Raw genomic sequence first — 24,938 nt, 5'->3', positions numbered from 1 at the left:
ATCAATCGCCCGATCGATTAGACACTGGAAGGGATTCGTAACAGAAGAAGAAAAAAAGAAAAGCAATGGCTTCATCTCAGGTCAGCTATATCAATTAATTTCCACATGAGCAGAAGGTGATCATGTTTAGGCTAAGATTCAATTAATTAATTGAATTAAATTCCAACACATACCAAATGAGGTCGAATACTCTACTTAAGCATGCATTTTGTGACGACTGACTAGTAAGTATATTCGGAATTTTCCAGCACCTTTATGCTCCGTCTGCATTTTGGCCTGTTTACTATAGCCACTAATCACTCTTCAGAATACAAGAGTCAGAGCCGCCCTTGGATGTTGAGATACAGAGTACTGAGAGTAGCGTGAATAGTTAATAAGTACTACCACCCTCCCATGAACAGTACCGTGTCTAGATTTATTAATATCTATATAAATATAAATAAATGCTAAAAAGTCTTATAATCTGAAACGGAGGGAGTAATAATTAAATCGTCTTAGTATTCTCTCACCATTAAACAAAAGAGTTTCACTGATAAGTGATAACAGAGCACTTAGGGCCAAGTAGTTGCTAACTTGCTGATGTCCTTGTCCATGGCTTTGATGGGCCATGGACAAGGGCAGGAGGCGTGGGAACTGGGCCACTGGACGGACGGTTTGCTTTGGTCTTGTCATTACCGGCCCAAGCAAACGCCCATCACAGCCCAAGAAAACCAAGAAAGCAGTTTCGAACTTTGGCAGAACGGTTATGCAACGTGAATCTTCAGGAATGGAACATGCCGGTGTTTTGTTGGTTAATCCTTTCCATCCATGACAAACTGTTGGCCGGCAGGGATACGCGCGCACACATGACGAAGTTTCCGTGTATACGATGTCGCGCGCGGCTGAAATTGTTTGGGTTTTGACCTGCGTTGCGTGCGTGCGTGTGTCGTGGGGCGGCGATCGATGATAGATGTACCGTGAGGACGCCATCCATCAAACAAATCAAGAAGAAGAAAGACATCCCTTTGCATGCAAATTAAAGTATCCGCGCCCCTTTTATGCTAGCTGGAGCAAAAGCGGAAGCGAATTCATCATGCGTGCATGATGAACCGTAGCTGCGTTGCTAGATGCCGTGCCTGCCGATTTTGTGCTCTAGGTGGTTCTCTGATGTTTAAGCATCAGCTTGAATTCTGAACAAACAAATCCGTGCGGAGTTCAAGAAATGACTTAATTAGAAAACCTCTTTGGAGCACCCAGATTTTTTTTAAAGAAGCTAGTCTAGATTTATTGCATTGACATAGATAGCATGCATGGCTTCTCCTAGCTTGCTTAATTGCAGTGGTTCACTCAACATTTTATTTTTTCGAACGAACGTTCACTCAACACTTAATGTTACGATAATCTGTTACTTGTATGGGGCTCAAACTGTTCTCATTTTGTCAAAAGAAAAAAAAAACTCTTTTGTTTGGTCTGTTCATGCATGGTTAATTTGCAGGCTGCAAATTTGCCTGGTAATTAATTTGTCGAAAATGGTTAATGCATCATGTTCCACACCACTTGATGCATCGGCCAATCGATCGACCAGGTCGTACTAACCAGTCCACAACATGATTAACCTGGGCCGGCCTCTAGATTATGCTAACATTTTGAACAAGTGGATGTACTCTGTGCCTATCAAAACAAGTAATTCGATCAACATTATCCATTTTAACGAGTGCAAGCGGCGCTACCCGGAATCCGGATGCGCGCAGGTAGCTTGCAACACCGAAAAGGCCACGTACATGCACGTGATGAGCTCCGTTTCCCCCATATAAGCGATACACGCATCATCATCATCATCATCATCATCCGTACAAAACGGTATCTAGCCTAGCTAGCTGATCGGCCCACCTACAAAGCCTATAAATTGCGCCATCTTTGCTCATCCTTTCCATTATCATTGCGACGTACTAATTTAATATAAGTATAGAGCTTCATCATTTGACAAACAACAATGGCTAGGTTCGCGGGATCCCTTCAGCTGTACTGCCTCTCCGTCCTGCTCGTGATCCTCACCCAGCTTGGAGGAGGCTCTGCCATGGGGCTCCCCCGGCCGCCACCCAACGTGAACTTCACCATCGGCGTCGAGGGCGCTGTCTGGTGCAAGACCTGCCGCTACGCCGGCTACGTCAAGTCCAAGGACGCCTCGCCCCTCCCAAGTATAGTACTCGTACCACCACCACCACCACCACCCACCTGCGCTCGATGGCCTCGTTTTGGCCGCTGAAAAATAACGTGTGCTTTTTGCTGCGTGCGTGCGCAGATGCGGCGGCGCTGCTGCGGTGCAGGCGGGGGAAGTGGGCGCTGTCGGTGTGGGGCGCGACGGACGCGCGCGGCTACTTCCTGATCCAGACGGGGACGCAGGTGGCGGCGTTCACGAGCAAGGACTGCAGGGTGTACGTGCCGCGGTCGCCGTCGCGTGCGGCGTGCGGCGTGGCGCTCCAGCCTGGGCGGAAGACGGGTTCGCCGCTCAAGTTCCGCAGGTTCGTGGCGCTCCCCGACGGGCTGCAAGGGCGCTACTCCGCCGGCAACTTCGTCTTCGGCCCGCGAGACCCCAAGAAATGCTGACTTTCTGATTAGCGGTAACGTGTTTGGGACTTTGGGGCTGGGGGTGGTGTGGCTGTGCACTTCGAATTCTACAACTTGGTCACAGTTTGTGTGTGGCGTGTGCCCGGTGGATCGACGTGGACGTGCATTTCCGCATCCAGCAAATAATGATGATAAAAAAGTGTTGGACGTAGCCCCAGACCTAGTGTGTTGTGTTTAGTTCCTTTCAAACTTTCAAAAATTTCATCGTATCAAATGTTTCAATATATGCAGGGAACATTAAATGTGTACGAAAATAACCAATGTGGTTCTTAAAAAGAAATAAGGGAAACGATCAATTGAAAGGGCACTAAAAGTTCATATTTCAAAACAAGAATAGCAATGACTGAAGCTTGGATTGATTGCCTATATAAGTATACCTCAAACCAATGATGTACAAAACCCCTCTTGGATCCCCTGCGTCACAAATACTTTCCCTATTTATGCTACGTTTTCTATCTAATCCTATGCTAACTCTGGTACAGCTACCACTCTGTCCTATCAACCTCCTAACTCCAACTCTAATAAAGTTACATCGCGCCCTATAGACCTCTCTGCATTTGAAGGCAAACTTCCAATGCACTATGCTAGCCCCGGGCACGCGCATTCCCTTGGGTGTCAAGTCAGTTCATTTCTATTGGAAACTGGACGCGCACAAGCTGCCCATTTGTGCACGGTCAGTCCATTTCTAAGATTTTAATGTTCCCGCTGGAATTAGCAGAAAGAAGCGTTGAGGACTGCCCTCTCCAACACACGCATGAAATGAACTGTGATGGATCGTCAATCTCCTGGCCTGATATTGGGTCTGTGACACTGAATTTATATGCCAAGACTGGCATTGGAAATGCTTTGTGGTAGACAAAAACCTGAAGTAAAACGAGATGGAAAGGAAAGTTAGATATTTGAATTAATATTAAACCCCAAGCAAGAATATACAGGCACGTATGGTATAAAAAATAATTTCTATGCCTATGTTTTCAATACCAAATTTCATCTTACGGCACAAAATACCTTGCGCACTAAGGTAAGTGAGCCAAAATATTCCTTCACATGAATTCGGCAAACATTAATTCAACTGTTACATAGAAAATGCAGGTTACAAAACAAAAAAAAAAATCATTTTCCATGACGCTCTCATCTTAATACCTGATTTCTTTCATCTCAATATTGGTTTCTGAGAGATGCATGGAATTGAAATTTAAGCACAAAGGCATGCAAAGAAATGGCCAAACTATCTATCAATAATAAACAGCAGCATGCTTGCAACAAAGTTTACTGCATTAGGGCAACTCCAATGATTAGCTTTGCACAAAAGCTGGTGTCGCTGTATGACATTGAAATTAACCTTCAAATAGTCGGCAGAGAATTTGGTGGAAACTTAGAAAACATACCTCATTTGTCTCTGAGCCAGTAGCAATGTAACCATCAGATATAGAAAGTCCAACAAAATTCTGTTCAACAGGTTCAAGAAATAACTAAATTAAGCATAAAACAAAGTATTCTTTTGCCTGAAAGCAACTAAAGGAATATGAAGAAAGGGCTATACTAGAATCTTAATCTCGAAAATCAAGTGTCATTCTCAAAAAAGCAGGCAAGTGGCCTTAATCATATCTTTCTAGCCAGCCCAGACAGTGTTTAGGTGCTCGGTGAACCCGCCCGCCTAACCATTTGGCCACTTATCAATGATTAGGCACTAGAGGATGCCCTGCTGCTCCCTCAACTACCACCTAGTACCTTGGTAAACACATTTTGCTTGGGGTACTACCACCTATAAGGCATGTTGAAATTTTTAATACTACCGAAGTTGGAGAGCAAATTTTGTGCAGGTGCACAAGAACTAATTAGGGATTACACTGAAGCTTTATGACATGTAATTCAAAGACTGAACATATATAACAACAACATGCTGAGGGAAAAAGGTGGTAACTAGGTGCACAGAAAACTGACAAAATGAATAACAATTTAGGGTTGTGCAAAAGCTACATTTACACAGGATGATTGTTATATTAGATAAAAAAGAACCATATCCAGAACAATACCCCGAGAAAGGTTTATGCACCGTAACAAAAAAGGTATGCAGGATATTCTAACCTTAGTGTTTGTATGACCTGTAAATGTCCGAAGCGGACTGTCAATTATCCTTGCCTGACTCATGGACAAGTCCCAGAGCTTCAAGGAGTTGTCAGTAGATGCGGACACTATAGTTGATGCATCCACATACTTAACATAGCTAACTGTTTTTGTGTGGCCAACTAACGTACAATAAGGAGCTCGTATGTTTCGAAGATCATAGCAGTAAATTTTGTGATCTGCTGATCCAATTGCAATGGAACGAGCAGAATCAGGTTGAAACTGCACAGAGCATACATTTGCTCTTGTTCTGATAGTGCCAACACTCCCAGCCTGCAAAGTTCATGAAAAAGTGTTACCATAGCAGAGGCAAGTTAGTCTACTATTGCAGACATAAGCTCGATAACCATGTTATCGGTAGTTCAAAAGCTGACATACACCAGGTGCAAGAATAAAATTGCCTGATTCATATTCCACAGCTTCACTGAACCATCATCACTCCCGCTAACCAATTTTGTTGGGTCCGCAAGTGAGAAGTCCACCGACCACACACGCCTCTCATGTTCCCTCATTTCAACAAAAACTTGGCTCCTAGTAACATCCCAAACCTGAAAAAAGGGGGATATTTAATAATGGCCATTTCATCAAATGCAAATCTGAAAAATGTTCCTTAGAAGTGAGCATACCTGTACAATACCTTCAAAGTCGCTAGATGCTATATGGCTCTTCATGTAGCTGTTCCAGCAAATACAACTTAATTTTGATCTATTAGACATCTCAACCACAGGATAGTGAATATCACAATGTTCATTTACAATCATATTATATTCAAACACTTTTATCTTCTTATTTACACCAGCAGTTGCAAAGAACTCTTTATCCCGGTCGAAGCCTACAGAGCATACTAAGTTTGATGAGTTCAGCAGATCACATTGCTTCAGTTCTGCCTTAACTTTCAACTTACTGAACGATAAGTAACTACACAATCCCTCAAGAAAAGAGTTCATCCAACCTCTTTGCCTTGTACCATAATGCCCTTCCAAAGCAAAATCATCTATTGAACTTCCCTCAGTCACAACAGGTGACCCAGTAGTCCTTTTCACGACTTGATGGCAACTGCTTACAGGATTCCCAACTTGCTTTGCCAACTTGGATCTTGTGAGAAAGTATGCTGTTTCAAGTTTTTTGAAGTTCTTCATCAGTCTGGAGCTTTTAGACAACACACTTTCCTGGATCAGCACAGATGATGGAACTGTTCCCGAACATTCTTCAAGACTACGATTCTGTTCCTCCATATCAACAGCTGGTAGCTCAGGTCGGAAACGTTTTCTGGATCCACAATCACTCTGATCTTCAACTGTTTCAGAGCACACCTCTTTATCCAACTCAAATGAGAAGTTTCCACACTGCCCCAGAGCTGACTGCTGGTGCGCTTCATTGATGTCAGAAGAGAGAAATGCAACTGTGTCCTGCAAATTGTCTGCTATATCTTGCTTTCTTCTCTGTAGTTGGAGAAGAAAATCCAGCAGTAATTCTTGTTCTTCTATCTCTTCGCGTAACCGAAGTGCTGCTTCACGCTCCTCCAGACTATTTCTTGACCGATTAAGGAACTCACTTTGTAGCACATCACTGTCAAACAAAAAGAAGAATACAGCCTCACCCACTGGGAAAAAAGAAGAAGGGCTTTTTATGGTTTTCATAATTAACCTACCAGTCCACAACTTAACTAAATGTTGTCGCGTTCTTAAAACAAATCCTAACTTAAATTCAGCAAAAGAAAGGGAGTATCAAGAAACATGACATATTGACATGAATGGCAATTGGCAATTAGTGGCACTTCTTTTGTTACTTCAGAAAATTAGTGGTGTCGTGTGCAAAAAAAAAAAATCCAAACAAATGAATACATTGCATATATAAAAAGAGGGACAGAACCATGCAGGCACATACTTCAATTGTAACAAAGCTAATTTCTTTTATGTAATTAAAAATGAAGTACAAGTACCCATGAAGCTATGATTCTTGAGTATTTAAAATTGGATTAACATGTTCAGATCGTGCAATCGCATGCGTGCTTGGCTAGTTATTTTATCCTTTTCTATTATTACATAAGTTTTCACATGCATTACCAATCTAGACTTGATCTAATGACAGTGCTAGTGAATATTACAGAGCATTGCATCTGCTGAGATATATACTTAGTCATTTACAGATAACCTTCCCTAGCTCCTTGCCAGCAGTAATGGCCTAATCCTTATTCCCTTTTTATCAGACCAAAATATCATAATAGTTTTATCATGCAGTGTACGATCTTAAGCTATCTTCACTAGTAGGAAACAAATGCAGTGCCAACTTGTCGGAGAAGTATACTAGTAGGAATAATAAAGTACTACTTCCTGCTGCCCAAAACGAGAAACATACAGCTTCTAGTTCTAGTGTTAATTTTATCGCGCATATGGGCAGATGACACACGCACCTCATCTTCGGTCGGGTCTCCGGCACAGGGTGCATCAACAACTGACAGAATGATGCTTCCTTGGGCCACTTGAGCAGCAGCTGTGGAGGCAAGACGCGGTGCCGTAGGTTCGCCATTGCTCGCATCTTCTCCTCCATCGTCTCGAACGTACAGAACAACTGAAACAACAGCCGTAGACATAAAATCAGCGATGAGCTGAGCCGATGACAAGCAGTGCATGCGGAGAACTAACAGCGCATTTGATCTCAAGCACCCGCACCTCGAACAAGAGCACTCCTAACCTATACACGTCGGAGGCGAAAGTAGCGCCGCCGCGGTCGTCGGCCTCCTCGGGGCTGGTGTACCAGGTGAGCTCCATCGCCAGCACGCTCCTCAGCGGGAACGTCTTCCCGCCGCGGTCCTCCCCACCGCTGGCGCCGTCCCGTCGCCGCCGAGGAGGCGAGGGTTCCGGGTCGGCCTCCTCCGAGCCGTCGGAGCCGGAGCAGGAGCCCGAGACGTCGGAGCCGGAGGCGGACTCGATGAACGCGACGCGGGCGAAGGGCGGCGACACGACGAAGCAGGAAGGGCGCGCGCTGCCGACGGCCACCCCCTGCGCGTGCGCGATGGCCACCGACTCCGCCACCTGGCGGAACACGTGCAGGCACTCCGGCGCCTCCACCGCCCGCCCTGGCCGGTCCAGCCACTCCCGCAGGCTCACCTCACCCCCGTCCTCCCCGCCTCTCCTCCCTCCACCACCACCACCACCTCCTGTTCCTCCTCCTCCTCCTCCTCCTCCTCCTCCTCCTCCGCGTCGTCCACCCTCCTCCCCTTCCCCCCACCGCCGCCCGCCCGCGACGGCGTCGACACGGGAGCCCTCCATACCCGCCGCGCACCCACCCACCCACCCAACCCACCCAGGCTACCCCATGGCCAGATCACCTCCGATTCGGCGCGCCCTCCGCCTCCACCCGCTGCTGCCGAGACCCCATCCAGGCTCCGAATGGCAGAGCAAAGCACTCCACTCCAAGCAAGGAGATAAGGATCTGGAGAGCCGCGGCAGCGACCTGACCTGAACCCCTGAACTTGGTGGCAAGAGGGAGACGAGGCGACGCGAGAGGAACACAGTAGCGGCGAGCAGCGAGCCACACAAACCCGCTTTAAAATCGCGGGGCCTTCGCTGCTTTAATTTCTCGCCCAGCTTCGGTAGCCGCCTCCCAGCCGCACAAACCCCCTCCCCGCCACACCACCACACCTTACCCTCGAACCGAGCAAGCAGCACAGACAGCACAGGTTACTAGTAGTTCCAACTCTTCAATGCACAGCGACCAGCAAAGCTCTCCCCTGAAAACTGCCTAGCTACCGCCACAGCCCACAGACCACACTGCTCCTCTGCTCCTACTATGCACCAAAACTCACCGGAAAGCTCCAAAAGCGCGCGCGGAGAGATATAGACGACACGAAACAACGACTCTTGACGCCACATACAACACGTCCCCCCCTTGCTCATCATCACCACGGGAAAGAAAAGGGAGGAGAAGGCGATGGAGTAGGCGCGGCCACTGGCCACCAGCTAGTGCACGCCGCTACCACACCACACACGCCATTATGCTAGCTACTTCTCCCTTCTCCGGCGGTACACCTTCATTCATTTCATTTTAAATACAGTCGTGAATTTTCGTGTTTAATGTTTAATTATTTTTTTATTTAAATATTTTATAGAAAATATAAAAATAACCATATATAAAATATTGTTCATGTTTTATCGTTAAATAAAAGGACTACCCTGTTGCCAGTATTCAACACTCGCAGGCGATTCCGAAGAAGATTTGCGCCGAACACGAGGGCGGAAAAAACGAAAGCATCGCGGAGTAAAAAATAACAGCTGAGCTGACCCGAATGACGTGGAGCTACCAATAATGGAAACGGCCGGGCCGCCGAAGACACGGAGACCCGGACGCCCGTCTGTTGACCGCCCACCGTCGATGACAGCTCGGCCCGCGCCTCCAGGGTGGCCCACTTGTCAGTGACCTTCTAGCACCTCGTTGCGCGTGAGAAACCAGCGGGGTAGGAGCGGATTAGGAAAGCCGCTTGGTTTATCCAAGAGAGTGGCGACTTGCTGGCCTTTTTGTTTAATAACCACTCACTCCGGCGTGTACGGGGTGCAGCATTAGTGTTGATTAGCCAGCGGAGTGTTGAAACCCAACTTAAATTACCCATCGATCGGGTGACGGGTCACTGTCGGTGGGGCCGGCGTAACGCACGCCACTCATGGGCCCACCTGTCAGGGAGCGCTGGGCCGGCGAGCAGCTAGCGCGCGCCTTTCGGACTCGTCTTCGCAGCGGGATACGTGGCGCGACGGGGGCCGCACGTCAGGGTTGGGGGCTTCGAGGTGGCTCCCATGCACGAGCCACGTATCTACGTTTAAATAAGATAACGTACGGTTTAAAATATGGCGTGCAGGGGAGCAGATGAACAGGGCATTCGGCGTGAGTTCTTCGAGCTCGTGGGTTCATGTACCTCACGTACTTACCCTTACCCATGCTCGGGATTAGATTAGTTTAATCGCGATCTTTGACAGAAGGTACTTACTAGTTTAATCTTCTGCCGGCTTATGCAAATTGCTGGGTGACAGGGTGAGTGGACTGGACAGTCAATCATACTGGGTCGTAGTACTGCCCTCCCAGTGGATCGGGCCGGACAGGCCGGCCGGGGCCCGTTGTGCCACGTGAACTGAACAGTGGCGCCGCGCGAGCGGGTCAAAAGGCGGAGCCGAGTAGCCGACTGGCGACGGCCACTGGCTCGGGGAGCAAGCGCATGACACGTCGGCACAAGTGGGGTGGGCGTGTATCGGTGGATGATTTGGGGCTGAGACTTTTCAAAAATGTTGGAACTACGGGGTAACGGAGTAGAATTTAGATCACTCACGTCGGCCCTACAAGGGAGAGCGATGCAGCGTTGGATCTGAATTAGATCACCAGGCCACCAGGGTCCGCACAAGACAGCAGGGGGAAATGGGGGCCCAAGCAATTTCATGATCTTCTTTTTTTTTTTTTTTGGAGATCTTCTATGGACATTAACAGTGATAGAAATCATACTAGGATTACATTGTACATTAACAGTGTTACGTAAAATATTACTCCCTCCGTCCCAAAATATAAGTATTTATAAGTATTTTTAGACTCTGACAGTCTCCAAGATGCTACTTTAACTAACAATATCTAAAAATAAGATATTTTAAATAGAAAGAATTATATATTATGATAGTTTGTTTAATAATAAATCTAGTAACATCAATTGTACATGATTGATATTTGTTACTTTTTTTTGCTATTAATAGTTAAAGTTAAAAATGTTTGACTCGTCACAATGCTAAAAATGTTTATATTTTGGGACGGATGGAGCACTACTTAGGGAGGATATCTGATGCTCTACCGGATAACTCCAGATCCCTCCAGGTTAATAATACTTGTCGTGTTGGATAAGTATACACGGTTTTAAAAAAATATCAATCATTTTATTAAGTATTTTGTAGACTAATCCATACATATAATCTTTAGATTTAAGACAAATATTTTATAAATTATTTGTGATTGAAAGATTTTAAAATTTAGCCTTAGTCTTGTCCAAAACAATAAGTATTATTAACTTGGAAAGAGTAGTACCCAAGCACCTAAAACTCACTCTTGAGACATGGAAAATTTTGAATAAAAGTTAATAACATGCATCTACAATAGCACGAAATTTCCAATCCAAGTTTTATTTGCATGTCGAGAACGCCTGAATTGATTCACTTGAAGATTTAACATCGAAAAGCATTGCCGATTTATCTAGGCTTAGACTGTCTCCAACAAGTGACCCATAAGGGCACCTAAACCCAAAATGGGTCTCCGATAGTACTATTTTAGCCTCCAACAGAGTACCTATACAGAAGACCCATTTTGCGTGCTATAAGAGGCATAACCTAAATCTGAGTATCCTCTCTCCTGAAAATCTATTTGCAGTAATGGTTCTCTTTTAGGTCTTATTGTTAGAGAAGACCAAAAATAGGTATTGAACTCTTTAACTGTAGCGCTATGCAAACGTGAAATGGGTCTTGTATTTTGGGTTTCATTGTTGGAGATAGCCTTATAAGTTCCTGCTGTTACACTACCATACCATATTGCACATGTTTGACAACGGATAAATAATATATTTCATGGAAACAAGAAAGGCTACATAATGACGGAGTGACCATAACTGATAAGTTTACCAAAATGGTTAGATTATTTTGTATTATAATTTAACTTTGATAAAACAACAAGCTGGCAGCATCAGAGCTTATTACAATTTTAATGCACAAAATTTGATAGATGCTGCACAACAGGAATTACAATTTGGTGATTAATCATCTAATTTACTGACCTCATGGGGTTTGTCTCCCTGAAGAGAGCGAAACAATGCACTCTTGGACCATTTCCTGGACTCTTCTCTTCAAAAGCTTATCCTTCACACCAGAAAGCATGCTGCGGTAGAAGATCTCCAGGCGATTGAGTTCATCAGTACCTGCTGTATCCAAGATGTTCTCAAATTCCTTTCTAATATCAAAGACAGGAGATTCTTGAAGGGAACGTGGAAGTGTTCGTTCATCTAGAGGTTTACGAAATATTGAAATGTGAAGTATGTTGGCATATCTCTCCATAAGTGTCAGTTTTGACCGAAGAAACTCCAGCTCTTCTGAGGCAGCAGATAGCTTTTGTTCCAACTCAGCGCTATTCCGGTCATTCACTCCCGATGTTGATGCCTGTGCTCTATCCTCATGAATTTCTTGGAAGTTCTCATCAAGAGGAGGCCACATCACAACACATGGTATGTAACTGTCAGCAGTCTGGTTTCTCCCAAGCACACCACTGCGGCCTCTGCCCCAAGCCCACATCCTATACCCATCACCAGCAACAAGAACAGTGTGAGCAGCTCCACAAGTGACCTGCACTGCACCAAGAAATTTGAACCCATTTGTCTCAGGAGACTGAACTCTTATCGGGCGTAGAGCATCCCCTGAATCAACTCCTGAAAAGCTGGCATCAGGGCACAACCCAAGACCTCTCTCCATTCCCCAGCACCAAACCTCTCCATCAGAAGAAACTACAGTTGTATGGAACAATCCACAATCAAGAGAAATAAGGAAGGAACCAGTTGGCAAGCCATCAACAGGTTGAGGAGAGCAAATGGTGGCAGTGGTCCCATGGCCAAGCTGCCCATTATCACCAAGGCCAAACGTCCAGCAACGAGATTCAAGATCCACGTCGAAAGACTTCTTATTGGTAAGGACAGCGGTGTGCCAAGTTCCGCAGGCAATTTCATACACCTCCCAAGAAGATCCTTCGCTAAAAGCTGAGATAAGCACAGGACGGGATCTACTTTCCTTGTCACCTAGACCCAACTGGCCATGGTTGTTATTGCCCCAGGCATAACAAACAAGGTCACCTCCTGTATAGGTCTCTCCAGCACTGACTGCAGCTACGACATGCTCATTACCACAGGCAACCTTAACAACAGTGTGACCATGGAAATCCCACACAGGTAGTGGGACACAGCTAGGTGCTATACAAAACTCTCCAGCATCAGTCTGCTGCGGGCAATTTCCCCACATCCACATAGCTCCCAGAGTGTCTATGGCAAATGACATCATGCCCCCAGCTTTAACAGAAGACAACTGCAACAAAACATACAGCAGGATTGGTTAAGCACAAAGATGAACTTTTAAGTAGTATTACAAGTTTGCAGCTTTGGTTGTTCTTATAAGAAAGGGTGATCTATTTGTACCTTCAATGAAGACTGTGTGCTACTGTTCTGTGCTTCAGACTGCAGCGTTTCAGGTGAACCCAAATCTTGAAAACGCTCAACCAAACATGGGAAAAGAGAATTCTCTTCCCCGTAGCCAAGCTGACCATCCGTTAAATAGTCAAGAAAGAACATAACAGGCGCTGACTTGGATATTAGTAGAATGGTTTCAAGTCGCCAAAGCTCAAATTACATAAACTTTGTGAAGGATACAGATGTTGTAACCCCATGACCAGAGCGAACCTTCATCTGCAATGTTGGACAATATTCAGAACAAAGCTTATATGTATTAATTACATATAGGTAACGCATTTGATTAACATTTTGGCTAAGAAACCATTTACAGTTAAAACTAGTAACCTGAAGGAAAATTATGTATTATTTTTTCTTACTGAACTCTTAGTAACACTGATGTCTAGATTTTCTTTAACTTCCATCTAGTTAAATCAAACAGTTGAGATCATTGTTTGTAAGAGTTTTGCTTTGATCTAAACTGAACTATTCATTTGCCCATTATTTGCCATTGATGTCACAACGACATGTGAGCTATATGTTAGTTTGTTTTAGATAAGGCCATAAGGGAAGTGACAAGCTCCCAGCCTTTGCATCATCTAAGGATGCACACAGCCATTACATCACCAAATGCTAAGCAATTATATAAGTTAGTGAAATAATGAGTCTCGAAGGGATTGGGCAAATTCAATGCTATACAGTATGGGAAAGCGTAATAAAATACAGTGTTCTTTGCAATGAACAATTTGTCGATTTCACTTATTAAGCAGTTCAACCATTCCAAGCAAATTCAGGGGAAAACTCATACCATATCAAAAAGGCCCGTAGTAACAGCACAAAAATTCAAGGGAACGGAAATGTTCGCATGGTCTGTGCATATTGTACAGGAATAACCCCACATACCAAATGCTCGTCAGGGATCAGGACCATAGGAGCCGCAAAGTACAGCACCGGTGAATCTAATCTACTCTCTCCGTTTCAGGTTATAAGACGTTTTGACTTTGGTCAAAGTCAAATTGTTTTAAGTTTGACTAAGCTTGTAGAAAAAAATAATAGCATTTTTAACCCAAAACAAATTTATTATGAAAATATATTCAAATATTGATTTAATAAAACTAATTTGGTATTGTAAACATTACTATATTTGTCTATAAACCTAGTCAAACTTAAATTAATTTGACTTTGACCAAAATCAAAACGTTTTATAACCTAATTTCAGAGAGAGTAACTACCAGTAGATTGCACTAGAAAATTATGCACGCATTGGGCATTTGGGCCACAGCAACTCAGTAAACTAAAATTCAAGTTACCAGTGGCTAGTCGGTTACTCGGGTGGGCGCTCTCCACAAACCGCAAATCATAATTCTGCAACTACTTCAGTACTTTCAAACTACAGTTGCCTACACAGCCGCACAGAATGCTATCACGAAGCGAATGAAAGCAAAAGCACTAACCGTCCAGCGCAAGGCTGTGGTAGGCGCCGGATGCGACGGCCACGAACCTGGGCCGCGGCCTCCCGCCGGCGGCGACCACGGTGGGCACGTGCTCGTCGGCCTCGCGCCCGGTCCCGAGGCGGCCGAACATGCCCCGTCCCCACGAGTACACCTCACCGTCACCTGCAACGCACGCACGCCCAGCAAAACCCACAAAAGCCACGCTCTCAGATCCCGAATCCCGCCGATGCCTCGATAATTCGCCCCGGGAGCAAAGCGAGCGCCGTTACCGGTGAGGGCGAGCGTGTGGGCCTCGCCGGCGGCCACGGCGACCACCTTGGGCGGCATCTGCGGCGGCAGCGGGGAGCAGCGGTGGAGTGGACGAGAGGGCAGATGAGGAGGAGTGGGAGGAAGAGGAGGGCACGAGTACAACTGGAGGCATTACCGCGAGAGCAAGGCAGTAAAATGAGCAGCGGAAGCGAAGGCGATAAGGACTCGAGCGAGTCGGTGTGCAGCACGGCAAGTCACCGCTTGCGGAGGAGCTCGTCGACGTCGACATTGACTTCATCCCGCTTTTCCCCCAAGAATGATCCGGGAGATGGCTTTGGGACGCGTGTCGCGGCGCTGCATCACCGGAAAAAGAGGTGGTTGGAACTTAGAATTGGCAGGTGTGCTGCTGATGGTGCGAGTCGCTAGTGAGATTTGGACAAGTTTGGGGAGTACATTACTCCTGTGGATGTAGAGTTGTAGACACTGGCAACCAATTCAGATATCTGATGAACTACTACACATTCTGCATCTAGGAAATGTTGTGCATTGCAGCGAGAGGGGATTCCTTTGTACAAGCAGCAAACGTCATATGTTCTACTAAGTTCTAACACATTTTGGGTTCAGTTGATTATCTCACATACCCACGGTGCAAGTACATACAGCACCCTGCACCCTGATGGTTCCACAAAGGAAAAGGAATTACGACCTTCTCAAACTCTCACATATTTGACAGCCAGATGACATCGATCACAGCAGATGCCGCAAGGAAGATGCAACTGAGAAAGGCACACGCGATGGAGGCCGCTGACAAGTCGCAGAAACGTGGCAGTGGCTTGCAGAAGTTGGGGAGCGCCGTGTGCCGGATGCCGGTGCGGTTCAGATTCGCGACTGCCGCCGCTGCTGATCCAGCACTCATCATTGCATATGCGAAGATCTGCACGCGAATGAAAAACAGCAGAAGTTAGATGTTAATCTTGCATTCCACGGGAAATGTCAGGCCAAAGCCAAATGTTCAGCTGCTATTTGTTGAACTAAAGAAAGTTGTGGGGTTGCAATGGGAATGGAAAGTAAAGCAGCTTAATGACAAAGAGTTTTTAATCAACTTTCCATCGGATGATGTGAGAAGTAAAATATCCACTTGCAAGAGCTTTGATTTTGAGACCTCTCTAATCAAGGCTAGTGTGGTGGAGACAGGTATGACAGAAGAGGCTGTTGATGAGCTAGTTGCTGTTTGGGTCAAAGTATATGGCATACCAAAGATTGCTAGGAATGAGGATGCTATTAAGTCCATTGCTGAGTTGGTGGGGGAATTTGAAGCTCTAGATGGTGCTAGTATCAGAAGAGATGGTCCAATCAGAGTGAGAGTTGCTTGTAAGGACCCTAGGGAATTACACTTCGGGATGCATGTCTATATCAACAAAGTGGGATACTTAATCAGATGGGAGCCAGAAGGGTATTCGTCTATTGAGAATAGACCAATTCACCCTGATGACGATGACAAAGATGACAAAGACGAGAATGACGGCAATGAAGACATGAATGTTGATGAGGATTACAAGATGCAAAGCCCTACTAGAGGTAGACAGAACCAGAATACAGGTGCTTCATCAAGGGGTGGACACTCTGCGCCACCTGCTTACAAAGGCAAGGAATATAAGAGTGGTTATGTCAAGAAGATTGCCTCTAAGAAAACCTCTACTATCTCATCCTCAGAACTGGTTTTGGAGAAAGAAAAAAAGAAAGAGTTAGTGTCACTACAGCAGGAACCAAAGCACACAGAGTCAACTGAGCTGGTGTTGTGGGAGAAAAAGATGGAGATAGTCCCTATGGAACAAGAATCCCAGGAAATTGACTTCTCTCTATCTGCTCCTCTGCACTCTCAAGAGAAGGAGTTTTCTGGGAAGATTGATGCTGCTTTGTGGGATGATGAGTTGGAGAAATGTGCAATACCTACTGATTCAGATATAGAAAGACTAAGAGAGGAAGAAGACAAGGAGGAAGAAATCAGTTTTCAAGAGGTTTCACACAGAAAGAAAGGGAAGAGCAAATCAACAGAACCTGCAATCTCATCTAGGATGAGCCTCAGGAATAGAGAGATGGCAACCATTCCAGTCACTAAGAGAGCTGAGATCCTAACACAGAAGAAGAACTTGGAGAGTCCGGCTCAGGTGCAGGGAACCCTGCACATAGTAATATACAAGCCAAATCAAATCGCGACACCTGTCCAGGGTGGCCCTACTTAATTACGCATGCAACGGAGGTTTAACGAGGACTAAACGGGTGAATGGTTCTGTTACCTGATTTTGTGGGATCGTGGTTAAACCTCCGTTTACATTGTTACTTGGTTGATTGGGTGGACCTACCTTGTGTACAGGTGTCGCGATTTGATTTGGCCTGTATATTACTATGTGCAGGGTTCCCTGCACCTGAGCCGGACTCGAACTTGGAGACACCAGGTAACAACTCAAATCCTTTTGCAATTTTCCAACTTATTGATGCAGCTGAGTTGAATGCTATAGCGGTAGCTGCTAATATTAATCTAGGTAATAGTGATGCTGAAATAAATTCTAACATTGAGACATTTAGAGCTAAGGAGTTAGTGCAGGCCTCTCTAGCTGCAGCCAGATGGAAAATAGAATCTGAGGAAAAAGAGTTGAAAGAGAAACAGTTAGAGGAGATGGTCAATAAAGAGATATCACAAATAGAGGAGAACCCTGATGAGGTTCCTGCGCATAAGAAGAGAGATGGTACCAAAAAAACAAAGAAAAAATGAAAATTCTTTTTTGGAATGCAAGAAGGTTAGGGGGCAAACCTAGGAAAAGACAGCTGAAAGAGTTGATATATGAGAGGGGTCTCGATATTGTTTGCATACAAGAGACTAAGAAAGAGAGTTTTAATAGTAGAGAGCTGAATTCTTACCAAGGGGCAAAAGAGTTCTTTTGGTGCTGGAAAGCATCCAGAGGGGCGTCAGGAGGTATTCTTATAGGAGTTAATCAAGAGGTTGCAGAGGTTACTAATACACATGTAGGGGCTTATTTCCTGAGTTGTGAGATAAAATGCAAGAGAGATAATGAATCCTGGGAAGTGATTTCTGTTTATGGTCCAGTTGACAACAGTTTGAGAGAGAGTTTTCTAGAGGAGTTAAATTGGCATTTACAATTCAGACAGCTCCCTGTGGTTGTAGGAGGAGATTTTAACTTGTATAGATTTGCTAGTGAGAAATCAAACAATAACTTAGATTTTAGGTCCATGGAGAAGTTTAATTCTTTCATTGCTAACTTAGAATTAAGAGAGCTGTTTAGAAGTGGTCCCACATTTACATGGACTAACAAACAAGAGATTCCTGTTCAAGTGGTCTTAGATAGAGTACTGGTCAGCACAGATTGGGATGACAAGTTCCCTACCTCTCTTCTTTCCTCTATCTTGAGAGTTGGTTCTGATCACACCCCACTCCTTTTAGATACTAATGAGCTAGATGTGAAGGGGTGTAGTTATTTCAAATTTGAGTCAGCATGGCTGATCCAAGAAAACTTTGTGGAGATGGTGAGATTGAAGATGACCCCCAGAGATGACTCTTACATTTTAGAATACTGGAACAAAAAACTGGTTCCTCTGAGGAGATTTTTAAAAGGCTGGTGGATAAATGTACAAAGAGATGCTAGGATTAAGAAGGTAGTGCTGAAAAATCAGTTAGAAGAATGGGACTTGCAGGCTGAACAAAGAGATTTGTCATGTGAAGAATGGAATGAGAGATATGCAAAAGAGACTGAACTTGAACATATATATGAGTTGGAGGAGCTCTTATGGCATAAAAGAGGTGGAGGCCAATGGCTACTGGAGGGAGATAGAAACACGGAATTTTTCCACAGAGTTGCTAATGGTAGAAGAAGGAAATGCACTATTGTTTCATTAGAAGAGGATGGACGCTTGATAACTAATAAAGATGAACTCTCTGATCACATTGTGGGTTACTATAAAGAGCTGTTTAGAGCTGATACTCCATCTAACATACACTTATCTCAAGGGGTTTGGGAGGAGAGTTTTTCACTTACTAATGATGAGAAGCTAAATCTCATCAGACCTTTTACTAGAGTAGAGCTGGACAAAGTGATCAGAGAAGCCAAGACTAATACTGCACCTGGCCCTGATGGGTTCAATGTACACTTTTATAGAACCTTTTGGGCTGAAGTGAGAGAGGACTTATTTGAGATGCTCATTCTCCTCTACAATGGGGAACTTGATCTAAAGAGATTGAACTTTGGTGTGATATCTTTGATTCCCAAGAAAAGTGACCCTTCTGACATTAGACACTTCAGACATATATGTGTGCTGAATGACTGTTTTAAATTCATTAGTAAAGTGGTTACTAATAGATTCACAGAGGTGGCCAACTCCGTGATCTCACCCACACAGACAGCTTTCATTCCAGGAAGGTTTATTTTGGAGGGATGTGTGATTGTTCATGAGGTGCTGCATGAGTTAAAACTTAGGAGCGATAAAGGGATCATTTGGAAACTAGATTTTGAGAAAGCGTATGATAGAGTGTCCTGGAATTTCCTCTTTGAAGTCATGGAGAGGAAGGGTTTCCCAGATAGATGGCTGAAATGGGTGGAAGCTTGTGTCACTGGGGGTAAAGTGTGTGTCAACATAAATGGGGAGAGAAGTAATTTTTTTAGAACGTATAGGGGTTTGAGACAGGGGGATCCCCTCTCCCCATTGCTGTTTAATATGGTTAGTGATGCTCTGGCAGTTATGCTTGACAAAGCTAAAGGTAATGGTGTTTTGACTGGTTTAGTCCCTGAAATCTTTCCTGGGGGTATCACTCACCTACAATATGCTGATGATACTGTGGTGTTTATTCCTTTTGATGAAAATCAAATCCTAGCAACTAAATTTATCTTATACTGTTTTGAGGATATGGCTGGTATGAAAATCAATTACCATAAAAGCGAGGTGTTCACTGTGGGGTTGGAAAAAGAGGAAACAGATAGAGTTGCGCTCAGATGTTGAACTGCCCTGTAGGTGCTTTTCCCATGAAATACCTGGCCCTTCCAATTAGCCCAGAAAAATTCTTAACCATGATTTTGATTTTCTGGGACATAAATTGGAAAAGAGATTGGGAACTTGGGAAGCAAATACACTTTCATATGCTGGCAGAGCTATCCAAATTAATGCTTGCTTATCATCCATCCCCTCCTATGCAATGGGCTTCTACCAATTACCTGAAGGTATTCATAAGAGGTTTGACTCTATTAGAGGGAGGTATTACTGGGCTGGAAACAAAAAAAGAGGGAAATACCATATGGTGAAGTGGGATGACATGGCTTTTCCTAAGGATTTTGGTAGGCTAGGATTCACTGAAACCAGGAAGATGAATGCTGCCTTAATTGCTAAATGGATCATGAAACTGGAATCTGAGGACCATAGCCCATGTATAGAGTTGCTGAGGAGGAAGTATTTACAGAATAGTGGGGTGTTTCAAGTTAACCTAGGGGACTGCTCTCAATTTTGGAAGGGGGTTCTCAATTCCAGGAAATGGTTCATGTTGGGGGCTGAATGGAAGCTAGGTAAAGGTGATCATATTTCTTTTTGGCATGATTTTTGGGTTGGGTCATGTCCTCTGAAAGTGAGATTTTATAGGATCTTTGAGATCAGTAACCAACAAGACATTCTGGTTAGAGAGGTGATAAAGGAAGGACATAACTGCTTATCCTTTAGAAGGACTTTTGGTCCAGATGAAGTAGAGGAGTGGAATGAGTTGAGAACTGTTATTTTAAATACTAAGTTGGAAGATAGGCAAGATCTGCTCTGTTGGGGCCTCAATTCAAACAAGAGTTTTACTACGAAATCTATGTATAGAGCTATGTGTTTTAGAGGGATTGTTGATAAGGAGATGGAGAAAATTTGGAAAGCGCCATGTCCAATGAAAATCAAACATTTCTTATGGCTGGCTCACAGAGATCGTATTCAATCTGCTGAACAATTGCAAAAGAAAGGATGGGGGGATGTTAATTGTGGCATGTGTGGAGATTTTGAGTCTACTAATCACATCCTTTTTGTATGCCCTATGGCTCGCTTTGTGTGGTGTTGGTGCAGAGATGTTCTGAACTGGCCTTACCCTCCTAAAAATCTTGATGAGTTTTTTCTCTTATGCAACCACAGCTTTGCATTTATTAATGATAGATTACATATTATGTTGCTGGCTGCCATTTGCTGGTGTTTGTGGCTGACAAGAAACAACATGGTTTTCAGGAAAACCCTGCTTTACTCACCACTAACTTTGCCGTTTCAAATTATTTCTCTGTTGTTGCAGTGGAGGAAACTCTGTCGTGCTGAGGAAGAAGGGAAACTGGAACAATTTGCTGAGAAGATGAAGGAGCTGACCTTTAATCTGAAACCGAGAAGAACTGGAGTAGGGTGAATTAGTTTTTCTGTTGCTTTCCCTTTTGAGTTGTGCTATCCTCCTTTCCAGGCCGGTGTGTGGCCATCTGAACTTGCACTATATTGTAAGCTGGTTTCCCCAGCGCTACCACTTTGGCTTTCAGTAAAAAGCCGGGTCCCTAAGGACCTTTTGTCTAAAAAAAAAAACTAAAGAAAGTTATCATCTTGTAAAGCCTCAACTGCCGAGATTATATTTTACTCCTTGGAACGATGCGTTAGTCTGAGATTGGACAAAAGGTTACACCTAAGAACAATTTTGGAAGCAAACACAAGCTCGAGGACAAAGAAAACTCAAATCCAGTCCTAGCATCTTAGTCCACTGCTATGAATTATGAACACTGATTACATGGTTCGATGTTAGGTGGGGTACATTCGAATTCCCGTAGCCACTTGTATGTGATTTGTGAGATGTTATGATGATAATAAACGATAGTATGTTCCGACAAAATAATACTTCTCTATTTCATATTACAAGACATTTTGACTTTTTTCTAGTCAAACTTTTAAGAGTTTGACCAAGTTTACAGAAACATAGCAATATTATCAACGCAAAATAAATATACTATCAAAATATATCCAATATTAGATTTAATTAAACTAATTTGGTGTTATAGATGTTGCTATATTTTTCTATAAATTTAACCAAACTTAAGAAAAGTTTGATTAAAAATATCAAAGCATCTCTAATATGAAATAGAGGGAGTATGTAAATGCTCGAAACATACGATGCATCGATTTTACCTACAGGACCTATCTCTAACAGGGCCACACTACACAAATACAGTGCTTACTAGGTAGTTCCCCGCGCTTTGCTGTGAGGATTATTAAGCAATTCTCAATATTTACTTTTACAATCAAGCTAAGAGCAAAAAGAAAAAAAAAGAAACATTAGGATTTATCAGTCAAATGATGCCCATGCTTCAGTGTGAAACATATTGACAAGTATATGTTAAATATTTTAAAAGTGATAGATAGATTTGTTAAAATATTATACAAATGATATGAGGGGTGATGATTAGATATGCTTGCATTTTGATTTGTAGAATTAAATAAATTGTAGATCATGTTGTATGCTTGCATGAAACTAAATATGTAATTATTGCTAGTGGGTGATGATGTGGCACAGTTGCATGTTGAGTTTTAGACTTAGGTGGTGTTTGGGAAGGAGGGACTAAACTTTAGTCCCTCTCACAGAAATTTTAGTTCCTATGGGAGGGACTTATGCTTTTGTGAGAGACACTAAAGTGTAGTCCCTCCTTCCCAAACACCACCTTAGTGGGCTTTAACTTTATAGAAAGAATAGATAAGCAAGACGCTTCTAATGGCAGATACTGCACAAGATTTGGACATGGAAGCACAAAATTCCAGTACAACAACATGTCAATCCCTCTGTGCCCACTTTTTGGAAGAAGATTCATATATTACATTTGGTGCCTTAGAAAAAAAAATCCTGAAAGAGCTACGTCACATTTATGCATTTTACCATGGAAAATCCATTCACAAAAACATTAAGTGGAGGTGCCCTCAAGAAATTGTGTAAAATGCTTGAGCTCTGTGTACTCAGGCTCAAGTGCCATCACTCTCATCAGCTATCAACTGACAACTGCTACGAGGTTTTGGAACAAAAGACCATTGTTGTGCATCAAACTTTTTATTTTTGCACAAACTGTGTAGAACCAAAAAAAAAAATCCCAAGAACATTTTCTATAAGAGGTTAGGACCACTATCTTGCACAAATATGGTTGTTTTTCTCTTTGCTTAGTTGCTTGTTAGGTATGGAGTTTGCTTAAGAAGTTCCCGACAGTATTCTGTTCTTGCAAATCCCAGCTCTTTTGGTGCTTAGGGATTTGCTTGGTTTTGGCTCTATCACAACAAAACCACATATTATATATCTGTAGAAGTATTGTTCAAATATTGCAAGTCTGTTTCAAATACGAATCCCACAAAAACACAAGAAATAATTTATCCTAAATGAAGTGATTATATTCCGCATATTTCTTGCATATATTAGGTTATCAAGTTCAATCATCTAGAAAGGATTGCAATTCCATATGTAAGTCCACAACCAGATGCACAAGAATCAGAAAAATTCCAATGATTTCTTATGGCTTGGGGAAAAACAGTAAATCTAAACCAAGTTGCAGAAAGTATTTTGATGTAGCATGCATATGGACGTGGCAAGTTGACAACAAGAAGATTAAATAAACTGTTCCAAGATACCACTTGCCAGCAAGAACTTGCTCATCTTTTATTAGAACTAACCCCAAACACCCAATCAATACTGCCTATACTAGTACTGGTTACTGACTGTTCCATAAAATACAAAGAGGAATCCTGAACGGGTCATTGATGTACCACAAGAAACATGAAAATAAAGAGTATAAAATATGCAATCTAGCAAGCATCACAGCATAAAAAACCAAGGCAACCTATTCGTCATTGCAAAATCAGATCAAAATGGGCAGGAGCAGACCCACCAATTGGGCGAAGTAGGCCAACCCCCATACCTACTCTACCGGTGCCAGCGAACACCCCCTACTCTACCGGTGCCGGCGACCCCCCCATCCTGCGGCCGTGGCAAGCGCCGGTGATTTCAGAGAGTTAAGATCAAGCCAAATGGACAAGCATTGACGAACCTGATCACCAGTAAACAGAAGCCAGGCATAGTTCCTGGATTGAACCACAGGGGCATTCTTCACGGCCTTGTGTGCAGTCAATAAAAGTTGAGCGAGACAGTAGGCAGCTGAAACTGCAGACATCCCAACCAAGTATCTGAAATCCCGAACAACACCATCAGAAAATCAGAACGACTCAGTACTCTGTATGAGCTTAACACATTTCGAAATAGAGCAGCTTTGATACTTACTCTAGGGAATCAGAGAAAGACCAATTGGCATAAAGCGGGATCTCGATGCCGAAGATCTTGAGACTACCCCGCTGCTTGGCAGAGATCATTAGAGCCATTGAGAGCACTGCCATCACCAGGGCAACAGCTCTAGTTGCCACCATGACGACGCCTAGCCGTGGCCATCTTGGTATGGCAGGTCGCTCCAGCACTTCCTTGTTCCCCATCGCTGGGATCTGTATGCCAACCTCCGAGCCATTCCGGCCGTTGCCAATGGAGCCCATCAGTGTTGCTCCTGGTTAAGGCTTTCTGTTGTTCCTAATAGAGGGTTTTGGCTAGGCTGTTCTTATTTTAGCATGGGGATGCAACAGAAGGGGAAGTTGGAGGATTCTAGTGATAACAAGATGTATGCGTAAGAACCCATGTTATACTATCCTCTATGATGCACCCGTGAGTGCTTTCTATACTACTCCCTCCGTTTCGAAAAAAGACAAACCCTAAGTTTCTATGTCAAACTTTAACTGTCCGTCTTATATGAATTTTTTTTATAATTCGTATTTTTATTGTTATTAGATGATAAAACATAATTAATATTTTATGTGTGACTTTTCTTTTAAATTTTTTTATAATTTTTTCAAATAAGACGGACGGTCAAACATTATACACGGAAACCGAGTTTATTTTTTTTATTTTTTTTTATTTTTTTTTGACGGAGGGAGTTACTTGTCTTGACAGCAGTGGGTACCAGGCCATGCTTTGCCAAAAGCTGCACGGCTTTCGAGCTACTCAAGACCTGTGTATTGTTTTTTACTGCGAAGAAAGGATTGCTACTGACGACAGCACTCATCGCTAAGTGCCACGAGAATGCGTAATTTGCTCATTCAAAAGATTATTAGTCTGGAGTAACCAACTAACTACAGTCAAAACAAAATCATGTGGGATTCTGTGGATAGCTACTGTTGTGTGTGCTGCCAAATGCAATGGAAGAGAT

The 24,938-nt window shown here is 43.6% G+C and overlaps 5 protein-coding genes across 7 annotated transcripts; 2 read left to right on the top strand and 3 right to left on the bottom strand.

The window, feature by feature from the left end:
* Positions 1-1,892: 1,892 nt before the first annotated feature.
* Positions 1,893-3,069, top strand: LOC4324728 (non-classical arabinogalactan protein 30). Its single transcript, XM_015794866.3, has 2 exons — positions 1,893-2,177; positions 2,282-3,069. Exons 1-2 carry the CDS (start codon positions 1,973-1,975, stop codon positions 2,584-2,586), a joined length of 510 nt encoding a protein of 169 aa, XP_015650352.1. The 5' UTR covers positions 1,893-1,972; the 3' UTR covers positions 2,587-3,069.
* LOC4324727 (protein SPA1-RELATED 4) lies at positions 2,928-8,280 on the bottom strand. 3 transcript variants are annotated; one of them, XR_001548305.3, is made up of 7 exons: positions 7,407-8,280; positions 7,148-7,305; positions 5,361-6,303; positions 5,113-5,282; positions 4,696-5,007; positions 3,996-4,055; positions 2,928-3,470 (listed from the first exon to the last, which is right to left on the bottom strand). XR_001548305.3 is itself a non-coding variant. In XM_015794815.3 (7 exons), exons 1-7 carry the CDS (start codon positions 8,004-8,006, stop codon positions 3,282-3,284), a joined length of 2,409 nt encoding a protein of 802 aa, XP_015650301.1. In that variant the 5' UTR covers positions 8,007-8,280; the 3' UTR covers positions 2,928-3,281. The 3 variants fall into 3 exon arrangements, 2 of the variants coding, with proteins under 2 accessions (XP_015650301.1, XP_025876440.1); XM_015794815.3 differs by having other exon boundaries at positions 5,136-5,282; XM_026020655.2 differs by having other exon boundaries at positions 5,136-5,282; positions 7,429-8,017.
* Positions 8,281-11,339: 3,059 nt separating this feature from the next.
* Positions 11,340-14,888, bottom strand: LOC4324726 (ultraviolet-B receptor UVR8). Its single transcript, NM_001428156.1, has 5 exons — positions 14,682-14,888; positions 14,413-14,574; positions 13,160-13,195; positions 12,929-13,056; positions 11,340-12,818 (listed from the first exon to the last, which is right to left on the bottom strand). The coding sequence occupies exons 1-5, from the start codon at positions 14,737-14,739 to the stop codon at positions 11,529-11,531; spliced, it is 1,674 nt and encodes a 557-aa protein (NP_001415085.1). The 5' UTR covers positions 14,740-14,888; the 3' UTR covers positions 11,340-11,528.
* A 304-nt stretch (positions 14,889-15,192) lies between these two features.
* On the bottom strand, positions 15,193-24,342 carry LOC4324725 (CASP-like protein 3A1). The gene is made up of 3 exons (NM_001428155.1): positions 23,969-24,342; positions 23,739-23,874; positions 15,193-15,595 (listed from the first exon to the last, which is right to left on the bottom strand). Exons 1-3 carry the CDS (start codon positions 24,229-24,231, stop codon positions 15,380-15,382), a joined length of 615 nt encoding a protein of 204 aa, NP_001415084.1. The 5' UTR covers positions 24,232-24,342; the 3' UTR covers positions 15,193-15,379.
* Positions 15,592-21,238, top strand: LOC112936589 (uncharacterized). The gene is made up of 2 exons (XM_066303562.1): positions 15,592-17,117; positions 20,975-21,238. Exon 1 carries the CDS (start codon positions 15,627-15,629, stop codon positions 16,902-16,904), a length of 1,278 nt encoding a protein of 425 aa, XP_066159659.1. The 5' UTR covers positions 15,592-15,626; the 3' UTR covers positions 16,905-17,117; positions 20,975-21,238.
* Positions 24,343-24,938: the final 596 nt, after the last annotated feature.

Source organism: Oryza sativa, chromosome 1, assembly GCF_034140825.1.
Source record: "Oryza sativa Japonica Group chromosome 1, ASM3414082v1".
NCBI lineage: Eukaryota > Viridiplantae > Streptophyta > Magnoliopsida > Poales > Poaceae > Oryza > Oryza sativa.
The sequence above is the reverse complement of the archived record's forward strand: the minus strand, read 5'-3'. Positions and strand labels throughout refer to the sequence as shown.